This window comes from Photinus pyralis, unplaced genomic scaffold, assembly GCF_008802855.1.
Source record: "Photinus pyralis isolate 1611_PpyrPB1 unplaced genomic scaffold, Ppyr1.3 Ppyr1.4_LG5, whole genome shotgun sequence".
In the NCBI taxonomy this organism is placed as follows: Eukaryota; Metazoa; Arthropoda; class Insecta; order Coleoptera; family Lampyridae; genus Photinus; species Photinus pyralis.
The window spans coordinates 46,926,898-46,950,849 of NW_022170596.1; the positions used below are offsets into that span (position 1 = coordinate 46,926,898).

General features: G+C 38.2%; 4 protein-coding genes across 7 annotated transcripts; all 4 read right to left on the bottom strand.

Annotated features, from left to right (window-relative positions):
- Nucleotides 1-3,328: 3,328 nt before the first annotated feature.
- Nucleotides 3,329-4,324, bottom strand: LOC116171267 (J domain-containing protein CG6693). The gene has a single exon (XM_031488005.1). It carries the CDS (start codon nt 4,234-4,236, stop codon nt 3,445-3,447), a length of 792 nt encoding a protein of 263 aa, XP_031343865.1. The 5' UTR covers nt 4,237-4,324; the 3' UTR covers nt 3,329-3,444.
- A 1,754-nt stretch (nt 4,325-6,078) lies between these two features.
- LOC116172176 (histone acetyltransferase p300-like) lies at nt 6,079-7,301 on the bottom strand. The gene is made up of 2 exons (XM_031489329.1): nt 7,128-7,301; nt 6,079-7,000 (listed from the first exon to the last, which is right to left on the bottom strand). Exon 2 carries the CDS (start codon nt 6,960-6,962, stop codon nt 6,207-6,209), a length of 756 nt encoding a protein of 251 aa, XP_031345189.1. The 5' UTR covers nt 6,963-7,000; nt 7,128-7,301; the 3' UTR covers nt 6,079-6,206.
- Nucleotides 7,302-8,338: 1,037 nt separating this feature from the next.
- Nucleotides 8,339-18,358, bottom strand: LOC116171010 (eukaryotic translation initiation factor 4E-binding protein Mextli). Of its 4 annotated transcripts, XM_031487624.1 has the most exons (11): nt 18,175-18,355; nt 17,887-18,006; nt 17,721-17,833; nt 13,100-13,303; nt 12,865-13,045; nt 12,705-12,776; nt 10,638-10,698; nt 10,325-10,586; nt 10,109-10,274; nt 9,835-10,019; nt 8,339-9,201 (listed from the first exon to the last, which is right to left on the bottom strand). In XM_031487624.1, exons 2-11 carry the CDS (start codon nt 17,999-18,001, stop codon nt 9,124-9,126), a joined length of 1,437 nt encoding a protein of 478 aa, XP_031343484.1. In that variant the 5' UTR covers nt 18,002-18,006; nt 18,175-18,355; the 3' UTR covers nt 8,339-9,123. The 4 variants fall into 4 exon arrangements, with proteins under 4 accessions (XP_031343484.1, XP_031343486.1, XP_031343485.1 ...); XM_031487626.1 differs by lacking the exon at nt 12,705-12,776; XM_031487625.1 differs by lacking the exons at nt 17,721-17,833; nt 17,887-18,006; nt 18,175-18,355 and adding exons at nt 16,577-16,689; nt 16,743-16,860.
- A 3,837-nt stretch (nt 18,359-22,195) lies between these two features.
- On the bottom strand, nt 22,196-23,691 carry LOC116170885 (general transcription factor IIE subunit 1). Its single transcript, XM_031487432.1, has one exon. The coding sequence runs from the start codon at nt 23,565-23,567 to the stop codon at nt 22,350-22,352; it is 1,218 nt and encodes a 405-aa protein (XP_031343292.1). The 5' UTR covers nt 23,568-23,691; the 3' UTR covers nt 22,196-22,349.
- Nucleotides 23,692-23,952: the final 261 nt, after the last annotated feature.

Sequence of the window (23,952 nt, forward strand, 5' to 3'; positions counted from 1 at the left end):
GTTAGTGTGCTAGTTAGGTTAGCTCAGAAATCTGGTATCAGGAGAATATAATGTGCGAGGAGATTGAAGGTTAAAATAAAATTTAAGTGAGGTTAGGTTAGCGTGCTAGTTAGGTTAGCTCTGAAATCTGGTATCAGGAGAATATAATGTGCGAGGAGATGGAAGGTTAAAATAAAATTTAAGTGAGGTTAGGTTAGCGTGCTAGTTAGGTTAGCTCAGAAATCTGGTATCAGGAGAATATAATGTGCGAGGAGAGCGAAGGTTAAAATAAAATTTAAGTGAGGTTAGGTTAGCGTGCTAGTTAGGTTAGCTCAGAAATCTGGTATCAGGAGAATATAATGTGCGAGGAGATCGAAGGTTAAAATAAAATTTAAGTGAGTTTAGGTTAGCGTGCTAGTTAGGTTAGCTCAGAAATCTGGTATCAGGAGAATATAATGTGCGAGGAGATCGAAGGTTAAAATAAAATTTAAGTGAGGTTAGGTTAGCGTGCTAGTTAAGTTAGCTCAGAAATCTGGTATCAGGAGAATATAATGTGCGAGGAGATCGAAGGTTAAAATAAAATTTAAGTGAGGTTAGGTTAGCGTGCTAGTTAGGTTAGCTCAGAAATCTGGTATCAGGAGAATATAATGTGCGAGGAGATCGAAGGTTAAAATAAAATTTAAGTGAGGTTAGGTTAGCGTGCTAGTTAGGTTAGCTCAGAAATCTGGTATCAGGAGAATATAATGTGCGAGGAGATCGAAGGTTAAAATAAAATTTAAGTGAGGTTAGGTTAGCGTGCTAGTTAGGTTAGCTCAGAAATCTGGTATCAGGAGAATATAATGTGCGAGGAGATCGAAGGTTAAAATAAAATTTAGTGAGGTTAGGTTAGCGTGCTAGTTAGGTTAGCTCAGAAATCTGGTATCAGGAGAATATAATGTGCGAGGAGATCGAATGTTAAAATAAAATTTTAAGTGAGGTTAGGTTAGCGTGCTAGTTAGGTTAGCTCAGAAATCTGGTATCAGGAGAATATAATGTGCGAGGAGATCGAAGGTTAAAATAAAATTTAAGTGAGGTTAGGTTAGCGTGCTAGTTAGGTTAGCTCAGAAATCTGGTATCAGGAGAATATAATGTGCGAAGATCGAAGGTTTTAAGTGAGGTTAGGTTAGCGTGCTAGTTAGGTTAGCTCAGAAATCTGGTATCAGGAGAATATAATGTGCGAGGAGATCGAAGGTTAAAATAAAATTTAAGTGAGGTTAGGTTAGCGTGCTAGTTAGGTTAGGTCAAAAATCTGGTATCATGATAATGTTCAAGGAGTTGATTGAAGGTTAGGTTAGAGTGGTAGTTAGGTTAGGTCAGATTAGTTTGGGCGTTTTAAATTTTTACAAATCTTGTATCTAACCTAACTCACATGAAACTTAACTCTCAAGTCTTTAAAATGATCACCGATTTAAAATTCTTATTTATTGCGGCGTACAGCGTACTCTTATGGCGATTTAACTCGTGTATTACGAACAGATACTTTATTAAAATCGTTAAAATCTAGGTATAGGAAGGTATAAGCATTGAATTGATAGTTATAAATTCAATGGTATAAGGTATACCAAAGAGGTATACGGACGGCTGTCCGTTTACCCGCCCTGTCCTTTGGCATTCCAAAAACGCTATGACGCATAGGAATAGGCTATAATACAGGAGCGAAATGTTTAATTTTCGAGTTTCGTGGTTTACTCCTTTGACAGCGAAAGGCACAAATCCCAAAATGTTTATAGCCTTGCGGCTTGCCTGAGTTTTTGGTTAATATTTAAATAATCAAAGCAGAATACATTGGCTTGACATCTGTCTTTATTATTGGGGACTAACATTTTATCGCTAAATGCAGGACTCTTTATTACCACCATTATTTTAGTTGGAACTTACACCTCAAAGATGTCGCCACACTTATTCTGTAATGTACTTTATGAAACTAACGTTAGATGTCAGAGCGCGGTTTTAAAAAACCATAGATATATTAATTTTTAACGTTTAACTTCAAATGCATAATGAATAATGTTTGTTTATTTTATAGTTAAAAAAAATTAAACTTTGTTATCATTCCTTTCTCGATTACAGGTTTAAATTAGGGAACTGGCTACTGGGAGGGACAGGAAAGCGGCAGACTCAACCTTTGCTGAATATGATACTGTTCGCTCTGGTTTGTGCAATCGAAGACATGTAGTTCTCGAAGGATGAGAAACGTTAGCATTGAATTCAGACAACACAAATTGAAAAGGGAAATGCTTTGTAACCAAAACAGGAGGACACCGTGGAGAACTCGCAGAAAATCTAATGCAATTCAAACTTCTCAAGGTTAAAATCGGAACGATTACATGATTGCAGCAGCTGGCGATGGTGCGAAGCTATTCTTTAAAGAATTGAGCCTAGAATTTATTTGATAGAACTACGGTTATAGAAACGGTAGTGAAATTGGCAGCGAAATAAGGCAAAAGTGTTACGCAGTTTGCAATCACGAAAAAATGTGTTGTTTGTGCGATCTTCGTGTGAAAGTTGTTGTAAAACGGTTCAGTTTAATGTACCTGTTATTGAAATTGTTCTTCCAAGGGCTTTAAATAAACTCCTATGCATAAGAAGTTACGAATTGCAAAATAAATGTTTTCTGTTCATTGAGCATGATGTGTTGCCTACAAACCAGGCTACACAAATATCGAGTGCCCATATTCCAATTAGGGATTTGCTTGAATCTCCCCAATCTGCCGTTTTTATTGAGGGTAAGGAGGGTCTCCACGAACGAATGGCCCAGGGCCCCGAAAAACTTAAAAACGGCACTGCATTTAAGGAATAATAAGTGCAACGTTGCTATTAATCGCATAAATTCAAATAAGATTTTAAAAGAAGGTGCGTACGTGGCGACATCTCAACTAGACTTCTAAAACTATAATTGGTAGAAAGTGTATCGATTGCCAAGGAGATGGCGTACTAGTAAAACATATTGTATAAATTACCTATTCAAAAACCGGGCCTTTAAACATTGCTCTACAGATCTTGCAAGACTCCGTACATTTTGAACTGCCATTTATTAAGACTTCTCAATCAAAAGTTATAGACTAGAAACCAATTTCGAACGAAAATTCAAATCCAACTTGGCGATGATTATAGCCATTTCTCCTGCAGGCATCTCCAAGTGTGGGGTGGCTTGAGTGACACTGGGGACGGACGACTCTAATCATGGGGGTAGTACAAAGGGCCTAAAAGGAGTCCCTCTTGAAATCCAGAATGGTCCATTTTTAAGTACACTAGGTGGTTTATGTGGCGTGGCGTGAATTTTAAAGAAACTAAATAATTTGTAAATATCTACGAAAGAATACCATATAATTAAAGATAATATTAAATACATAAATGACACAAATCTACCATCAATACAAAAGTAAATTTAATCAAGGAAAAGTACATTTAACATAGAAGTTATTTTTACTGTTTGCAAGAACGTGTTAAACGCGTACGTTTGCCAGGTGTGTTCTCTTCGGTCGATTTCATAATAGGTTTACGTTTTGTCGATTTTTCTTTGCCGTACTTCGCTTCCAACGTTGAAAACAGACTATCCAACCTTTCCGTTTGTCGTTGATGAATTTCGTCGGCTAAATCGTTATCACTTATATTTAACTGCTCAGATCGTCTCTTTTCACGCTCCTCCTTCAATTTACGTTGAGTCTTTTTGCGCTTCGGTTCGTTAAAAAAGCAGTTAAATTCCTCCACCTCCTCGTTATCCACCATTTCTCTGACAATCTTGATTAGACGCGGTTCATTTTCGCAATTACTGAAAGGTACCATTTCGATAATGCGATTCATGTCGCCTTTACTGCCGACGTACGCCTTTTTAATATCATTTCTTTCAGTCTCCGAACCGATGTACTCGTCTTTAAATTTGTCGATGTCTTCTGTGGTAATTTTCTTAAAAATTCCTCTCCAATAATTTACCCAATTGGTGACAAAGAAATCATCGTCGTCGACGCTTCCACCTTCATCGTACACCTTGCGTTTATCCTCATCTTGTAGTATCGAGTGAATGTTACTCAGAAGCTTAAATTTTTCAGTTGATAACTCTTTGTTGGTCTCTTCGACTCGATCTGGATGATACAACAAAGAGAGTTTGTAGTAAGCTTTCTTTATGTCCTTTGCGGTTGCAGTTTTGTCCACATTGAAAATGTCGTAGAAATCGCGCGTATTGAAATACTCTTCACATTTATGTAGCAATTGGCTCATTTTGTGCAGATTTGAGTTTATTAAGGAATGAAAATACAACAAAATAAATTTAACCTTTTAGGTTAGAAAAAGCGGGATTGAACGACAGATTTAGACTAGAGACATCTTTTGGTAAGGAATTACATCTAATAAAATACATTAAAATACGTGCGCTGTTGCCAAGTATTACGCTACAAAAATTGTATACAGTATGTTGTCAAATTTGTAGTATCGCTCATTGAGCATACAGGTTGTCTTCGAACATGATTCTTTTTCTGTTTAATTTTTTTTATTGCAAACTAATTATAGGCATGAATTGCCAACCGTGGTTTTGTCCAAATAGAATAATAGTTTTATTTGTAATCGAGAAGATACATACATATTAATATTTTACTTCATTTTCAATACGATTTTTATCTACGCAACTCATTTCAAGACTAGAAGAACCTTTTTTTTGTTTCTTACTTTCCATAAGTATCCCTCTAACTCTGATTCACCGAGCCTCAACACACCAAGCCAAACGCCTCACTATAACGCAGGACATATTGCTCTCAATAAAGGATCCTGAGGTTGTTAAATTAAGGGGTTCCGCTTTTGGGGGCACAAATGGAACCGATTTCTTTGATACACGGGCACGGCAAGAAAAACATAGAATATTCAAGCCATCTTCAAGCTCTTCTGCTGCCACACCTGTGTGGCCGTGATATCACGACTATACTGTTAAGCTAAAAGTTCAAGTAGTAATAACATCACTATATCTCCTGGGACATTCTGTCAACCTGCCACCTCCTAGCAATGAGATACTACCCCATACTACATAGGGGAGCACTATCGTCAACCCTAAGGGTAAGTATCATTACTTGAATATCTGCCACTATACTAATCTAAAGAATTCAATCAGAGCAGCGTATCCACGTTCGTAACTACTCGAAGCCAGACTTGGAGAAAAACTTAGAGAACGGGGGACGCCTCTCGGGTCGTGCCCACTTACAGGACAATTAAGAAGTAGACGTAGGGATTTATGTGTATTGTTCTTCCTTATGTCTACTTTTAAATGACAAAATCTTTACTGATAGGCGCCTAATTTTATGCAACTAAAATAACCTTTCAAAACAAAGATTTGTCTGTCATATTAATTAATTTTAATATTGTTGCTTTGTTTTCCGTATTTTTACTTTCGTTCGTGTTCGATGTATTCAACTGAAGAAAAAGTTGATATTGTCTATTGGTATAGTGCCAGTAACAGTTTAAGGAGCGTAAGAGATTTATTTTCTATGAAGTATGTGCAAACAATATTCAAATTAATTAATATGACAGCCAGATCTTTATTTGTTTTAAGAAGTTATTTTGGTTGCATAAAATTAGGCGTCCTTTAGATTTTGTCATTTAAAAGTAGACATACGGAAAAGCAATACACGTAAATCCCTGTCTACCTCTAAAATAAATAGCCGTATCCTGTGAGACATGGATCTTTTCAAGAACTGGCTGCGCTTTCTTACCATTGGAAAAGCTCTAGAAAGGTTCTAAAGAGAAAAAAATAAAGGGCTAGGTACCTTGCATGTTTAGTTGAGTGAGCAAAAGCTCTATGAAGGATTTCGAACATTCTTCATTTGTTTTCCAGAACGTTTGACCAACAGGGCTTTTTTCTTTACCAGGTTCGAATTTGGATTAGAATGGAAATAAAGTTAGATGTCTCCATAAGAGTAGCTACACTTATATTTTACAAGTAATAAATACACATCCTATAATAAATAAATAAAATATATCACAGACAAGCCGTGCCTACAGATTTTGGTCACTTTTTGCATATGGTGAAACTTTCACGATAACAAAACCTCAAGCTGCATAAATAAGTAACATACGTTCAGAATTTCTTCGTAACTTAGAAAGGAAATACATTTATTTGTAGTCGAAAAGAAATACAGTGCTAAAGATACAATACTATTTTGCCATATTTTCAATACGTTTATCACTTGTAAAAATGTCTATACCTACGCCACACGAGCCTTTTTGTTCTCCTGCAGCTTCCGTTTATACGCGGAGCAAAGCAAAACCGGACACTTCTTCTCCTTACAGTTTTTGGCGTGAAAACAACACAACGTACTTAGCTGAGTGCAAATGGTGCACCCGCCTTGTATTTTACGCTTGCACACTTTAATGTGAGCCAAGATACGCTTCATCTTCTGGCAGCTCAGCGGCATGCAGTCGGGTTCCAAACAGTGACACGCATGTACGAGTGTACGAATGCAACGTTGAATCGTAAATTTACGCGCCAAGACGGCGCTTATGATGGTGGGGTCAGCGTTTTCGTTGACGCTCTGCTGTGTCGTTGCCTTTAACAGTTCCAAGTCGTGAGTTTGATTTTCCGAAAGACGCTTCTTTAGGAAATATTCGTTAACGACGGGGCAGCGAAGGATAACGCATCCGGGCGTTGAACACTTTAAGGTGTGGTAAACGTAGATGAGATAAAGTTGTTTGCAAAAGATGCAGTCGCAAATTAGACGCGTTCTTCTTATGTGCACGAATAGAGATTCGGCGGTCGCGTTGCTACCGTCTTGATCTCGGTACTTCTGCAACAGCATCTGAATGTAGCTTTTAATTAACGGTTCCTCTATAAGCGATAATGTGAATTTCATTTCGTGAATGTGGCCAGTTCTTTGGAAGCACTCCGGGCAGAGTTTGTAGTCGCAAGCTTCGCACTTGTTGTAACCGAAGTTTAAAGTTCTTCTGCAAATGTTGCAAAGCATTTTAACGCGCTCAGAGAGTTTTAGGAGTCGTGAGTGTGCTGAAAATGAATCAAGGTCAGGTAAATCTTATCGCAATACGAAAATTTTTGAAATATTGCAACATTACATCAAAACACAAAACAATTGTGATATTTTGCGATTCAAGAAGAAAGTTGAAATTCTTACCAAGTTAATTTGGAGACGGTCTTCAATCAAACTCTAAACGTGCGAGCGAAACGGGAATCTCTCACTTTAAAACTGTACTTTAAGCTGCACACTCAACGACAACCATTACGACCACGACCAAATGCACATCGTTACGATGAATATGAATACGTTAGTACGTGCCGGACGACAACATCCAATAGTAAATTAGTCCTTGAACGTTATGTTGGTACTGAAAAAGTTACTAAAAGACGTCCACCATAATGCACATACTGTAGAATTACAATACAGTATGTCCCGGCACAGAGCACTTCTTTCAGAAGCGAGACTTTTATTTTGGTGTACTGTCACCGCTACGGAATTATTAGTGTTTAAACTCAGAGGCGGTAAACTAGTTGTATTGCGGCCTTGGGGGCTATTGTACCTTCTGGCTTTATCCTCTTACTCCAAAAAACCTCTGCCGAAATATTGTTGCCTAGTATAGCCGAAACTGAGGGACAGGCTATACTCTTCCGCCTAGTATACCAGGGCATATACTCTCTCTCTTCTGTTGCATAACCGTCTGTGTAGTAGGGGTCTCCATTTAGTTGATTTTTAGTGCTCCCATCCATTATCCTTGATGTGGCATAAGGCACAGTCAGTCCCCAATATAACAATGCGATTAACACACGCCATCTGCATCTATTGAATATTGTCACCCCAGAATACCCTACCCACGCCCAGGTCTGTCGCTCTAGCGTACTTGCTGAATCTGTTTTCAATATATTTATAGGTAGTTCGTTCTTTTTGTATTTGGTGGCTTATAGCTAAGCACCTGACCTAAGAAAAATCCGATTAATTTGCGCATGCGCAATGTCAACTTTCTTATTTAATAATACCTTTGTTTATTCATTTTAAAAACAATGGTAATACTTATGTTTTGTTGAAATTTTAACCATAGATGCGCACTGTCAATGTTTTTATTTATGGTGACATTTCTTTTAAATTTTAACCATAGATATGCTATTAGCAAAGAAAAACAAAGAGCACATTGGTATGGCCTTTGTTTACATTACTCCATTGTTAAAAGGACCACTTAAGTTCTACAAAGGACTTACAATGCTCTGGAGAAGATTCCAAAGAGTTTGGAAAGCGTCTTGGAACATCTGGAGATCAAACGAGTTCTAAAAGGTCTGAGAACTGTCTCTCTGGAAAGCTAACTTACGCCTAGAAAACGCTGGAAGGTACTAAAGTCTTGTAAATCCGTTTATTATTCACGAGCAATAATAATTTAAAGAAAAAAAACAAATAAGTAACAAAACGGCTATAAAATCTAGTTTTAAATAAACGTTTAAAACCAAACTTGTAGAGAGTTAAATATAATACTTTACTCATAGTGTAGCAGAGATTCCACCACCAAGATCTTAACAGACTAACAGTCAACAGTCTACAAAATTCAGTTTTCAAAACAGCCACTTTAAATTGTCAAAAACACAAACACAAAACTTAAAATGCATTCAACATAGCAACGAATAAGTTACAAAAATCACTTTTGTTAGTAACTGTAGGCGTTACAACAAAATATACCAGTCTACTTTCGGTTAGGTAGGTAACATTTCTAAGCGTAAGAAATGATGCAAGTCGCATATTACAAAAACATTTAAAATACAAAACTAGTAAATGGAAGGTCATGTATGATTCTTACCTACTTGATGATATAAAATTCTATATCTAAATGACCAAAAATAAAAAAATACAAGTTTTTTTTTAACAAACAAACTACATAAATAGATAGTTCAAGAGTCAGGTGCCTATCTGCGAAATTGATAATTTGACTTTCTTGTTCAACTAACCGAATGCTTCAATAACATGATGAAGTATTCGGTTTTAGAAATGTCCAAAAAAGGGTACGGTCAATGCATATTCTCCTGAACAATATTTTCGCTGACTCTTGTACTAAAAAACTCACACTATACGAGCTGTATAGTGAACAACAGTCATTTTTTAACTAAATATTAAATAATAAAGAAATAAGTTGTCACGCACACTCGTCTTGCACTTCAATTGGTACGGATCGGTTACTCAAATATTGCGTGGCGTCGAATTGTTGCCCTTCCTGAAATTTCAAGCATTAGTTTTAGTCAGGTTACAGTGGAGCATTTGAAGTGTTATAAATAAGAAAGAGATTAACTAAATTAACCACTAATGTAGTCGCTAATTTAGATTGAACACCATTTCGATCATAGTATTTGAATTTTGTTTTGTATTGGATTTATTACATGCTTAATTTTGTTTAAATTTGTATTTTAATTTTTTGTATTGTTCAGTTAATTACATTAAGAAAGATTAGGGACATCTTACGATAAGGTGGTCACTTATTCGTTTATTGTTGTTAATGTGATTAATAAAAGTTATTATTATTATTATTGAAGACGCATAGTCCAGTTAGACATGAGAGGGAGCTGGCCGTCCTTCCCAGTGGACTTGATTGGAAAATGTTGCGAAATAATAGAGAAGAAAGATTGATAAAGGCTTTTTGGTGAAAGACAGTCAGCCTTGGTGGTTGTAAAGTTCTTGTAGAAAGAAGATTATGTTCTAGAGTTTTTAATTCGTCATTATAAAAATGAATGTTCTAGTTCGAGTTAAGCTCAAAAGCCCTAAGTGCTTGTCTTTTTTACAGCATTGTTGATTTTATAAATTTGTATCGTGTGTAAATGATCAATCCGTATGTTTGTGATCACGCTCTTACCTTCCGTATAAGGTTGGGATGTCCGGAAGATATTCTCTCCCAATCGTCCGGCTCTACCAAACATAGAGGGGACATGGCGAGTTTTGCCAGAAGCTCGTGAGAATACGTCGCCTTCTCACAGACAGTAGATGAGGAACGTCGCTTCATGATATCCTCAAGAGAAGTCTTGGGACGACGAAGGCGAACTGCATACAAAGAAATTTTACACACCAAAACCCATTAAACTAATTTTGCGAGAGTATTGTAAGCAGTGAGTAACAATTAGAAACCTTACCCGCTGGTGGCTCTTCTAAATCTCCATTGACCGGACTGGGACTAGGTAATGATTCGGGTGGCGAAAGGGGAGATTCAACCAGATCGTTTCCACTATCGTCAATGTTATACAGATGATTTTGAAGAGGTTCACCCGAAAAATATTCGTCTAGTAAAATTTTACTCATCTAAAAGTCACACTTTTTATTGAAGGCAAAGAGTTAACGTAAAGTCTTACTCCCACAAGATTAATGTCGTCGCCACTAATTTTAATGATCCGATCTCCTACCACTACAGTAAATTTATACTCCTCAAAGCTCTCGGTTGCACTCAAACTGTGCATAAGCGTGCGCGACGCGCGCGCCGAATGCGGCAGCGCGCTGTCCTCCGAAGTGGAAGAATTAATGCTACTACTAGAGCCGGTTAGAGGCGGACCGCCGGGTTCTCTGACGGGTGAGGCGTTTCGTCGAATTGTATCCTCGATTAGATGCTTCGCGTGACTACGGGGTCAATTACATTTTTCGAAGGAACTCAAAGATCGATTTACTTACTTGATACTCTCTTCGTTGGCGCCCGTAATTTGAACTAAACGCTCCTTGGCACCAGGGTTCACTGCAAAAAAAATTGATTGTACATTTTATCACGGACAAGAAAAACTTTATGCAACTTGACGACCGAAAAATACATTGTTTTTTTTTAAAAATACACATGGAAGGCCATTTCCGATTCCGATTTGATTGAAATGTATATATCGGGCGATCAAAAATGATTGGCTGTCGAGTCGCCTTTGCAAGTTCAAGTTAAACACGATTTCCCATGTAAACTAAAATTCCAAAGGCGACTAGAGAGCCAATCATTTTTGATCGCATTGTATATATATATATATATATATATTGTTGTGTAAACGCCATGTAGGTATATAGACGTTATTTTGGTCTAGACACCAAAAATAATGACAAGACACCCTGTATATGGGAACATTTGAGTAAACCTGGAGGATTATTTATGAATAAACATAAAGTTGGTTTATTTTACTTGAATTTGCATTTTCGAATTTGTTTTTTTTTCTTTTTGAAATTTCGTTAGTTGCCTAGTTTTAATGTGTACACGACACATCTGATCGTTTGCCATAAGGAATACAATCAGGCGCGTTGGTTTTACAAAGTCATGAGGAAAGATTTTGTTTTATGGTGGAAGTGGTGTTTCTTTAAGTACGGGAGTCAACGTAAAAACGCGACTGCTTCTGTTAGTTTTCGCGACGGTAAAAAAGCGAGTTTACGCTAAATTACGGGCAGTCTGTCCTATGTGTTTTGTTGATTGAAGACGCAGTTTGTCGGTTTTTAAATAAAGCGATCTTGATAAATCGTCAAGTAAAGTAGTAGAAGTTTATGGCTTTGGTTTAAGCTTTTAGAACAATCTTTCCATCTTCAGAAAAAGTTTGTCCAAGTAGGAGTCAACAAAGCAGTTGTCTGTTTTCTACCGTCCGGACAGCCACCTGATTCATTGAGTTCAGTTTAGAAGAAGTGAAGTTTCCGGAAGCTGTCAGCGAGTGTTTTTGTATCTTTGATAATTGGGCCTGAATATCTCAAACCTTTTACGACCAGATTATTCGGATTATTACGAAAACAAAAGTAATTTAAGATTTGTTTAAGTTTTAAAAATATCGACCGCCTGCGTGCGGGGTAAAATGCCCAAACACGCTTTGTAAGCTTTTCTTTCTTTCAGGAATTTTGTTTTAATTTTCATTTTATGTATTTCAGAATAAAATGTAGTTTTGGCTCTATGGGCATAAATTAATTTAATATATTCAAACGTGCTGATATGGCGTTCGAAAGAAGAAGCATGAGGTTATCAGATTGTACTTGATGCGTCTTCACAAAACGCCAACTATAATGTAATTTAAAAAAAAAACGAAATCTCTTCTCCCCATATTCATAGTTACAAAATTGCTCAAATAGCTTGTGATATGAAATGCCATATCCAGTTTTTTCCAAAAAATAAAGTTTACCAAGAATTAGTTATGGATAATAAACGATGATTTTAATTACAAACTTTCTTCCTGCATTAAATACCAATGTTGGCTTACATAAGAACTGTTTAAGAGCACCCTGTATAAACAATTTTTCCTGAATTAATTTTAAAATGGTTTCTTTGGGAAAAACCACTATTTGAAAATACCCTAATGATTCAGTTACTACTCGCATAACGTAAGAAAGTTGCCAAGTAATCCTATTTTAATTTATTATTAATGAAGTGACTCTTATTTTATTTCTGCTCATCTTTGTTTCAGGGGAATTTTCCTTAGTGCATAAAGTTTTTCCTGTAGTCAGTAATATTAACAAAAGCCGGCAAGTATTTCTCTTGCAAGCCCTAGTCATTCTTAGTACGACGTTAATCGCCAAGTCAGAGGGGAACACACACAATGTTAAAGTGTAGGAAAAACCAACATCAAAGTTAATTCGATAATGAAATGTAAAGAAATGAAAGCACGATCTTGCACTGCCAATAAAGGTGCTAGTTAAGAGTTAATAGGGACTAATAACGGCTGTGCCTTGCGCAATTTAGTGCTCATTCATTATATGTTAAAGCAAAGAGCATTCCACTAGTGCACAGTTTACCTCTTTGAAACGAAATAATTGTTTCACTGAGTTCTTCAATCATGTGCACTCTGCGGCCTTTGATTCCCATCACTATATACACAAAAAAAAACAATTCGAGAGAAAATAAACAAATTAAAATCTTTGGGACGTCTACAGAACTGCACCGACAGATGCGTACCTTTACCGGAATCGGCGTTACGAATAACCACTTCATCCTTAAAATAATGTTTTCCGGGAATATGCGTCGGTTTGGGAAACTTCCCAGATTGTTTCAATATCTCCCCTGGACCTAATAGCGAAGCGCTCGATATACTGGCAGTCATCGAGTCTGTCATGCTCGCAGAATCAGATGCCTCTCCCTTCAATCAGTTTCATAAAAAAAAAACGGCACGGTGCCAGAACCGGCAACTCACCGTAAATTGATTTATTTTTTTCCTATAGTATTGGGTCATACCTTCGCTTCCCTTCCAGCCTCTAGCACGTGACTCTATTAGTTCGAGTAGGTGTAGTCGTGTTAAGTTGTCGAGTCGTTCATTATCCTGGGCGAAATTTCGAAATATCACAAAGGCGCGATTTAATTGGTCTTCGTAAACTCGTTCTACGTAAGCACCATACATCTGCAAATGAAATCGTCATATCAGTAGTTTTCTGATAACCTATTCCGTTTCGCCTTGTTACTCCGTAAATCATTTGTTGATACTGATGTCCACAGTTCAAAAGTCTCACTTTTGTTTTTTATTAGCTCTAACTGACTGCATACAGGGTTTCCCAAATGGGATTGAATGAGTATCTCTTTTATTAAGAAAAACAAAACAAACGAGGAGGATGGAGAGTGATGTTTTTGGATCGGGCACTTCATATAATTATGATTGAACTTCACTTAAGGTAAGCTCACTTGATCACTAATGAATATATCAGTGTCCAATCCTCAATATCACTTACATTATACAGTTGTTTAAAGATCAAGTACAGTTCGGCCCATCGGACTTAAACTGTAGAAGGAAAAAACTGAAAAATCACCACGCTCGGGGATGGCGCCCAGATGTCGCCGACCGCACATCATGCAGCCTCATCCCTTAGGGTTATTAATTACACGGCCCTGGTAGGTACATGTACACTCCTCGTCGAGCATCTTCTTCTACAGTCCCCAAGTGAGCCATTTGGAAAACTATTAGGAGTCTTCAAGACCGTAAATGAATTCTGAAGAATAATATTATAATAATAATAATAATAATCTNCAGAAATTTTTAGTACAACTTACCAAAATTTTTGAACTTTTTCAATTTTTAATTACCCATAATGACCGTTTTTTTATAAGTTTTTTGAATCTCAACATTTCCAATTATTCCTGAGTTTTTGTGAATCCCCTCCGATTTATATGGATTGTTAACCTATCTTGAAAAATTGTGGCCGTTTTATTAAATATTTTGAATTTCCTGAATTTTTATAAATGTTCGATTCTCTTTCAGTTTCCATTTTTTTTATGTCTCCGAATTACTTTTAATTTTTATGTATTTGAATTTTGCGACAACTTGTGGCGTGGCATGCAATTTTTATGAATGGTTACTTTCAATTTTAAAAATTTTGTTTTACTTTTTTTGCAAGTTTTGAAATGTTGTGTACACTCGCTAAAATGTTTAGAGCATCTTTAAATTTTATTTTGCCTTTATTTTTGAGTGGGCGGGGGTTCAGCCAAAGCTGCTCTACCAACCCAACCCACTATACATTTACAAATATCCATGCCCAAACCCGGATTCAAATCAAGGACCCTTAGCACCACAGTCCAGCTGTATGAGTGTTTCTGATTTTCTCTGAGCTTTAAAAAAATAAAAAACTGTAAAGATCATGAAGGTATAAGGTACAAGAAATTGTCGTTTTGAACAATCTTGCCATCTTTTGTTCGCCATTGAAACCTAGATGTCTGCAATACAAACGTTTTAATGTATAAAATGCAATATTGAAAATAATAGGTATTTAATATAAATATAACAAATATATAAGGTGGTCCAAAAATGTAGTTTAGAATCATATAAGAAATACCAAACACCATATATGAAAACGGTGTATGCCATGGCGATGGTTACTACAAAAAAAAGTCATCAACTTTATTTATTTATATGGCTGGTAAAAAAAATACACACTGTATTGAGTAAAATGAGTCTATGGCACACAAAAAAAAACAAAAGTTGGAAATTGTTGGATTCATCAGGATGGCGTACCCGCACACAACGCCCTAATCGTACGACAATACCTACAATTCCCTGTAAAATGGAAAATTATCTCCAATATTTCAAAATACAGTATCATACTTTTGTTTGGCTTATTTGGCCTTAAAATGTTATGCTCTTTCCAAAATCTGCATAAAAATAAAAAAACTTATCGCTTAGGTCATATCTCAAAAACAAAAGACGATCCCTAAGTGTCAATTACAGTAAAATATTATTATTTATTTATTTATACAGGTTGTTTCGAAATTCGCGCACACGGACTGTGGGATGGTGTTATACAACGAAAACTGAATAAAAAGTTCCTCTACCAGTTTTTTATCAGACCGGCACTTTTTTTTCGACATGCTGAAGCTTGTTTACTAGCAGACGGCGGACATTTTGAACAACTGTTGTAATTACGTACTCGTCATAATTATAGTTTATTTTGAACCTTCTTTTGTTTTTAAAAATGTGTTATTATTAAGTTTAACCAGTGGCGCAGCGTAGGGGGGGCGGAGATTTTTAAAACCGCGGTAGCTCGAAAAATAGCGGTCTGATGGAAAACTGGTAGAGGAACTTTTTGTTCAGTTTTTGTGGTATAACACCATCCCATAGTCCGTGTGCGCGAATTTCAAAACACCCTGTATAATATTTTTTCCAAAAACGTTTACAAAAGTCTATTACGATAATTCCAGACTTTACCATTCGCACTGTATAATATTTTATATTGTAAGTATTGCAAAAGTGAAACAAAAACAGCAATAATATATTAAAAGATCAAGGTTTTAATATATTATTGTGGTTTATTAGTGTTTTACTTTTGCAAGTTCAACAACCACAAGTAGTTCCAGTGCTTCCAGTGTGTAAGTTATTTGATTAACCAACCTTTTGACTGAACCAATTACTTCGAACTCCTACCATTTAAGAACATCATCCTGTAAATTAGTGTGACAAAAAGATGAATGAGCAGACTTCACTTTTAAAGCAACTAAAATTCCAATTGTACAACTGAAAAACAATAGTAACCTTGTATAATACTTAGTACAAAACGAACAAATTTAAAATAAATTAGAAAAAAATGAATGTGAAGGTGAACAACACCAAAACCTTAAGAAAAAAATGAGCATAAAAGTAAATGACATAAAATGTAACAACTGGAAAAGTACAAAGTTTAATTTTAGGACATCCAGTACTTGAAGTTGGAGTGCCATTTTAAAAAGTTGAAGAACTTGTATCTGTAATGTAATCTGTAATGTCTGAAGGTAGTTTCCTATGCTGAATACCCTGAATACACCTCTGTCCACTACGAATTCCACTGCCCGGGTTGCTATAGCATTTATTAAAACAAATGATGGGAATTGGAAGCATTGTTACTAAACCATTGCCTAATTTGTTAGTTTTTAGTTATGAAACAATAATTAAAAAGTACAAGTACTTTGTAAACACCATAAAAAGTGTGAAAATTCTATTTTTTCCTTCTTTTGAAACGTTTGGACACCAGCAAACAAACTTAAAGTGGTTCCTTAATACGCGAAAATCTACAGAATAGCTGATTTCCAAAATCAATTAATAAAAAAAACAAAACATGCTGTGTCCACCACTGTAACTAAAACACTCTGTATATATTTAATCCAGGATCAACACTATCCAAGCGACTTTATCAAAGTTGGGATAGGTCCTTACCTTTAAATGTTGACATAAATTGATAACGTTATCTTTATAAAGAATACACGAGTTGCCATTTTTAGAGTTCATTTGTGCGGCCACTTGATCAACAGCCTGCATTATTTTCTCGACTGTAAAAGAAATGCGAAAACAACATTACATCGTCGATTCAAGCAGCAATTACCAATGTCGAAGAGGCCATCCTGGCGTAACTTCTCCGCCACCACCTGCGATTGGCTTTGCGACCTGGTCAGTTCCGGTTTCCTGCCGTACTTCATTTTTGGCGGTCCGAAAGACATGGCCTCTAAAAAGATAACCCAGCAGNTCCTCTTATACGCAATATTAGCATGGGGACGTACTTCACATTGGCGATGCATGTTTAGATTGCAGCGCCGAGCCATCAGAATTATAGCTGGGTTGAAATACAGGGAGGATTGCAAGAAGGCTTTTATTGAACTGAACATTCTTTCCTTTCCTTGCATGTTCATTTTCGAAGCAATTTGTTATGCTAAGCAGAACTTATCAATGGCAAAAAAACAATGTAACGTACACGATCACGATACTAGGCTTAAGCATAACATTCGAACTAAGTACTGCAGGTTGTCAAAAACACAGGATGGTGTAGTCCACCAATCTCAACTTCTTTACAACAGCCTTCCTAATAATATATATCTATGCCCATTGGAGCTCTTAAGTCACGCCTCAAAACATTTCTTTCAAAACATGCTTTTTATTGTAAGTCACACCTCAAAACATTTCTTTCAAAACATGCTTTTTATTGTCAGGAAGAGTTCATGAAAAACTGTTATGCGATATAATATGTAAAATTGTACTCTGTTATCCTCCTCTGTTAGTTAGTCTCTGAATGTACCTTTGTATTTTGTTTGTAATATTTTTTTTTCCAATGACGACCGTAAGTGTACCCACACGGATAACGGTATAATAAATATTATTAATATTATTATTATCATCAATACCAGCAAACAAACTTAAAGTGGTTCCTTAATACGCGAAAATCTACAGAATAGCTGATTTCCAAAATCAATTAATAAAAAAAACAAAACATGCTGTGTCCACCACTGTAACTAAAACACTCTGTATATATTTAATCCAGGATCAACACTATCCAAGCGACTTTATCAAAGTTGGGATAGGTCCTTACCTTTAAATGTTGACATAAATTGATAACGTTATCTTTATAAAGAATACACGAGTTGCCATTTTTAGAGTTCATTTGTGCGGCCACTTGATCAACCGCCTGCATTATTTTCTCGACTGTAAAAGAAATGCGAAAACAACATTACATCAACGATTCAAGCGGCAATTACCAATGTCGAAGAGGCCATCCTGGCGTAACTTCTCCGCCACCACCTGCGATTGGCTTTGCGACCTGGTCAGTTCCGGTTTCCTGCCGTACTTCATTTTTGGCGGTCCGAAAGACATGGCCTCTAAAAAGATAACAGCAGTTAGTTGACAAGCTGATTGATGACTCATTACGAAAACACTTGAGCTGATAGCTAATATTATAATAGCGGAGTTCAACGACATTTGAGTTATCGCGTTTGGATTGTCTCATTAAATTCTAATTTAAGCTTTATGTTAATTAGATTTCTCACCTATTCGAAAATTATGCGAATTGTTGTTTAAAGATGTATCTGCCTGTCGAAATGTAAATAGAATGCAGGCCAGCTGAGCCTTTTTAGTTTACGCAGACGCGTGCGCTGCATTCGCGCGATTTTTTGCGCGTACCTATTCAAAAAAGAAAGAAAAAACATATGGCGGAGAAAGCAAACAATGCAAATAGTTTAATTAGTAATTATCCAAATTAAAAACTTGTCATGCGCCTTTGACTCAATTTTGTTGTTAACTATACAGGATAACACATCTTTTTAAGAGCGCCTGCACTATAAGCAACCCATCTACCATCAATGCTTTACGATAAAATAATTGACTTCTACGTGTGTTACGTCCAAAGACATTTTTCTGGAGAAGAAATATTGAAGTACGAGGCCCCTTTGGAGCCGAGTACTTTATTTACCGAGTGGTTACTTATTCTTTATTAACATTCCCGAATCCGCAATTAAAGCTAAGTCCCCAGATTTCTCATTCAATGGTTTCGCTCTTTTTTGTTTGCGAACCTCCCAAGCACCTGAAGCAACTCCCATCGAAGGCGAAGCTGGCGGAATAAATTCCCAACGTACTTATTGCTTAGATTGTTATTTTTCTGACATCCAAAGCGTCCCATGCACTACTTTTGGCATTCTCTTTTATTAAGAAATTCTTATTGTCCATCACCAATCAACCTTCCGTGGAAATGGTCCCAATGTACTGCCCTCACTGACAAACAAGTAGAAATTATTCCATATCGCCGTCCCATCATTACCCAGATTGGCCCGTAACAGCTAGTCCATCCCGCTCTCAGCAAATGGTACTCCTATTTCAAATCTACATTTGGGTATAGCTGTCCCTTCTTTGCTGGTAGGTCGATGCTTTACTTATCTTGCATTCCATACGTTCACGCCATACCTTCTTCGCCAAATTCCTGAGTCACGTATATTTGCATTCCTCCTCATATCATCCAACCGCCCCCTGACAAACAACACATACCTTAGGATAGCTCTCTCGAAAGATACTCAGCATTCACGACATTGCTTTTTTCAAAGCACTCTCCAGTCTTCATGTTAAAGGTTCTCCTAGCACGATTTTTAAGAAAATATAGACAATTGAAATTGTTTCAGTAGAAGAAACCCGTCATCGGAGGGTGCTAGCCAAATCCCTCAGGATGGTCCGGCGCCATGGAGGCGCTCCAAGCACTCCCAAGTAGCGGAGTTAGAGGCCTATCTTCTGCTACGGAAAACCGCCGCACAAGGGTTGCCGTACAGTACAGGGTGCGATAGCAACCGTCGAAGATCCAATAAACCACCGCCCACCACCCGAACAGATTGAATTCTACCGCCTCAAAGAAGAGACTCGCAGAGCCCGCTTCAGTCCTGCAGATGGTTGAAGACCAAGAGAGCTCCTAACCTGCGAAATCAAGCCAGAAAAAGAAGAAGATGTCTCCACCCCCGTCATAGTCGTAAGGAACGACTACGACTCTGTATAGGATGAGTCCACTTTTGGTGAGTCATCGGTTTTGGGCAAATCCGACAATTTAAAACCGGACTCAGCTCCTCGAAGCAAGGCTAGGACCGGTAAAAGAACTGTTTCCAGGAGGCGTAAGAGCGACAAACCAATCGCAATTAAGGAGGTGCCGGAACCTCGTAGGCGACAGAAACCGTGCCCGAACGCCCCCTACGCCCCGGGGTCCTTAGCAAGGAATATCAATGGGTGGCGATAGCTCGCCACATCAATGAGAGGATGCCAAGGCCAAAAACCTCTCCGACGAGATCGGGGTCCAGCCCGCCATCCCGACTGGCCATCGGGGTATCACGAAACTCCTCGACGAGCTGCAGGTGCTTTACCACACCTACCAACTACAAGAGGAGAAACTTCTGAACGTGGTAAATTCCTTCATAGAAGATGTGAAGGCGGAAAGCCCGCCCTAGGATAGTGTCACCGCTCTCAGGACTTCCACCATTCCCAGCGATGCTGTCACGTAAACTGCGGCGGTGAACATCCAGCAAATTACAAACAGCGCGAGAAATTCCCGCGTCTTCCTTAGAGGCGGCCCGCCAAATCACGCTGTCCAAGCCGCCGAGACTCGTCCGATTACGAGCTACGCGGCGGCAACAAAGGATGCGGTTCCGAATGAACCCGCCACGGCCATTGCCCCTACTGGCAGCCAGGCAGACAACCCGGACTCCGACACAATGGCAAGTGTCCAGTCGTTCTTGAGCCTCCTGGTAAAATTCTACATAGAAAAAGCCTTACCCCGTCCCCCAGATGGTGGCGGGGAGCCATCAAGGACGTCAAGTCTCCCACGAAGCTGTTTGGGGTCATCCTCCAACACGGCCAAGCTAGCTTTAGTTTGTTCACGTAACTATGGACGACGCCAGCCTCGCTGCAGATAGCCTTCTGGAACGCCAACGGACTTTTGGGTACACAACATCGACGTCTTGATGGTTCAAGAGACCCACCTATGCGCCAGACATCCCAAAAATGGCAAACTACACATTCTACAAGAACGATCGGCCAAATGCGAGAGGAGGCGGTACCGCCATTTACGTGAACGCTGCCACACCATCGTGGAGATCGTGAGTGCGGATCGATGGAGGCTCGTAGCTGCGTACCACCCACCTGCGATGGCCCTCTTGCCGCAAGATCTGGATGCGCTCCTAGATGCGGATGTAGCCAACGTCATCTCCGGTGATCTGAACGCGAAGGATCTCTGGTGGAATTCTAGGGCTTCAAACCGCAACTGTCGCTGCAGATGCCAGAGCGGGACTCAGGCTTGTTCTCCTATAAAAATTTCCATCTCCGTGGGAACGTAAACTGGGCCAGTCCACGACTTTACCACAGAACTACCGCCCGATCAGCCTACTGTTGACGTCTGTTTCAAGGGATGCAAGTCGTGTAAGCGCAAAGAACAGCCGGAGTACCCCAGGGACCCCTGCTCTCGCCGTTGTTGTTCTCTCTGTACGTTCGGGATATGCCGAAGACATGGGACATCATCCTGGCTCTCTACGCGGACGACGTTGTGCCGTCCACGCAAGATCGTGGCAACCAGTGATTACCTCTAGGAGACTGTAGACGACCTAGAGGAATGGTACACTAGATGGAGGATCGCCGTCAACGTTGAGAAGAGCTCGGTCATCCTTTTCACGAAAAGGAGACATCCTTTTCACGAAAAGGAGACACGAACCCGCGGAAAACACCTTGACATCATGCTGAAGACCGTTTGTTTTTATTCAATAATCGATTATTTCATAAATCAGTATGTGTTTGAATATAGTGATATTCATGTAGAAGTAGGCATAGGGATTTCCTATGTCTACTTTTACATGATAAAAAGCAAAGAGTACTGGGTACTCTTGGTAAAAAGTGTCCTGAAAGACGCCTAGTTTTATGCAACCAAAGTAACTACCTACAACAAATGAAGATCTGCCTGTCATATTATTTCATTTGAATATTATCGCTTTGACTTCTGTATTATAATTTTCGTTCGTGTGCGATGTATTCAACTAAAGAAAAAGTGAATATTTCCAATTGGTATAGTGCCGATAACAGTTAAAGGAGCTTAAGAGATTTATTTTCTGTGAAGCTAAAGCAACAATATTCAAATTAATAATTGATATGACTGCCAGATCTTTATTTGTTTCAAGAAGTTATTTTGGTTGCATAAAATTAGGCGTCTTTCAGGAGACATTTTATCATGTAAAAGTAGACATACGAAATTCCTAATTCCTATGTCTACTTCTACATGAATATCACTGTATATTGGTTTCTACAATATTCAATAAGTCCACAGGGAGCCCTAAAGCACTTTTCATTGTTTCGAAATAAAATCCTGGCTGCACTTCAGAAATGGGCATGTAGAGAATTTATACATTGTATATACCTTTGATTATAAACCTCCTATATATTGCAAAATTCTTCAGATATACCTTTTGTGAAATGCGCTTTGTAGTTCATTATGACAAATTACTGGTATAAAAGGTCGCTGATCTAGGCCTGAGTGAAAAAATTCAAAAACTAGAATAAAGCAAAGGAATCACATCATTTTTACTAAAAAGAAAAAACTATACGCAATCTTAAAAATCTAAAAAAAAAGAGTACTGCAGGCAGCATTACAGGCACATACTCTCCTTCAACATGTCCTAAAATTAGAGAAAACATTTTTTAATGAATTATTTTAATAACTCATGTGGGAGTAATAGTCTTGGAACACTTGTATATAAATGTCCTTCTCAGCTTGTGTCATTTCCGCAATAATGGCATCATTTACATCGGTAATGTTAACGATTTTATTTCCCACACAAACTGTAGGAACACTAATGTCTTCGTCCTCCTCGCTATCCATTGTTTCAATAGTCTCCCTTTCTTCTTTTACATCGGCCATTTCATCAGAGCTTGAATCGGATTCGGCCGCCTTCAAAGCGTTGGTAGCCGCCGTACTCGCACGTTTCTCGTGCGCCAAGAGCACGCTCATTATGTCATCGGATTTTCCATTGTGACTAGAAATCTCATCAGGATCAGTAATCGTTTCGTTCGGTTGCCTTTCCAATTGATCGTTACTACCAAGTACCGTCGATTCGGTCATCCAAATTGGAGCCTGCTTGCGATTAGTAGCGGCTGCCACGTTGGCATTATCGTTTCCTATCGTAACATCAACCGTAGCTTCTTCCACCTTAAAGCCAAGATTACGGGTGGCCTCTCCTGACCATTGTTCGGAAGGTGCGTTCATTGCCCGCTTAATATCTAAACCGCGAATTGTGCTAATATCGACTGGTTCCGGTTCTAAAACTTCCGGGGCGAGTTTGATACCTTCGACCTCTCGCAGTAGCACAAACAGGGGCTCCAACTGTTCGTTGAATTTGGCTAGCAGTAGTCTTGAATCTTTTTTCGGCAGAGCAGACTGATCTTCCTCAACTACCTCGCGACAATAAGTGCAACGAAACTCACAGGTAGCAATATCGAATAACTGATCCGCTTCCAAGTCTGTAAAAGTTTTAAAACATCCGGGACATTTGAAACTGGCACGACTGGTAGCGTCTCTTTCTTCCGTTTCCATTCGCTTCCTCATTAAATCTAATTTATACTTAACTACATTCACAAAGCTTTTATAATTGATAAAGTAGTAGTTCACTTTCTGAGCTTTACCGTCGCTACCGGTCTCCATACGTAGACGAACTTGAATGTACTTATCACTTCTTAAGGTGGCAATGCGGGCTCGCAGTTGTTTCCGGTCGAATTTTAGAAGCTCGCATATGTCGTCCTCCTTCATGCACGGATTTCGTACCAACATATCAACAATTAACGCATCTTCGATGGTATAGAAGCCCCGGACGACTAATCTGGCTAACTGCTTTAAACTACTGGGGACTTCAGTCACTAATCTCTCTGTGGACATTTTTAATTTGTTTAAACATTTACTTTTTATCGCTATTTTCTAAAGTTGTTTATGATTGTTCCACAATTTTGTCACTTAACTTATTTATAGGTTATGTTTACGTCAAATCAGCGCTTGGAGGTGGCTCAGCTTACGTTCTTACCACTAATACCGCTGTGACTAAAGCCACGCTAAAACTTGTTTGCACCATTGAATATACAAAGTGCGTATAATTATGGTAATAGTGACTGCGTTACAGCATGTCAAGGTGCTAGGGGGCAATGTTTATTAGAACGTACAAAACAAATTGAATGTAATAAAGTCCTTATAATTGAAAGATTCGTCTAATTTATAATTAGCTCCGATTCTGAAATAAATTTCGAAATCGATAAGCTTTAGAAAATGT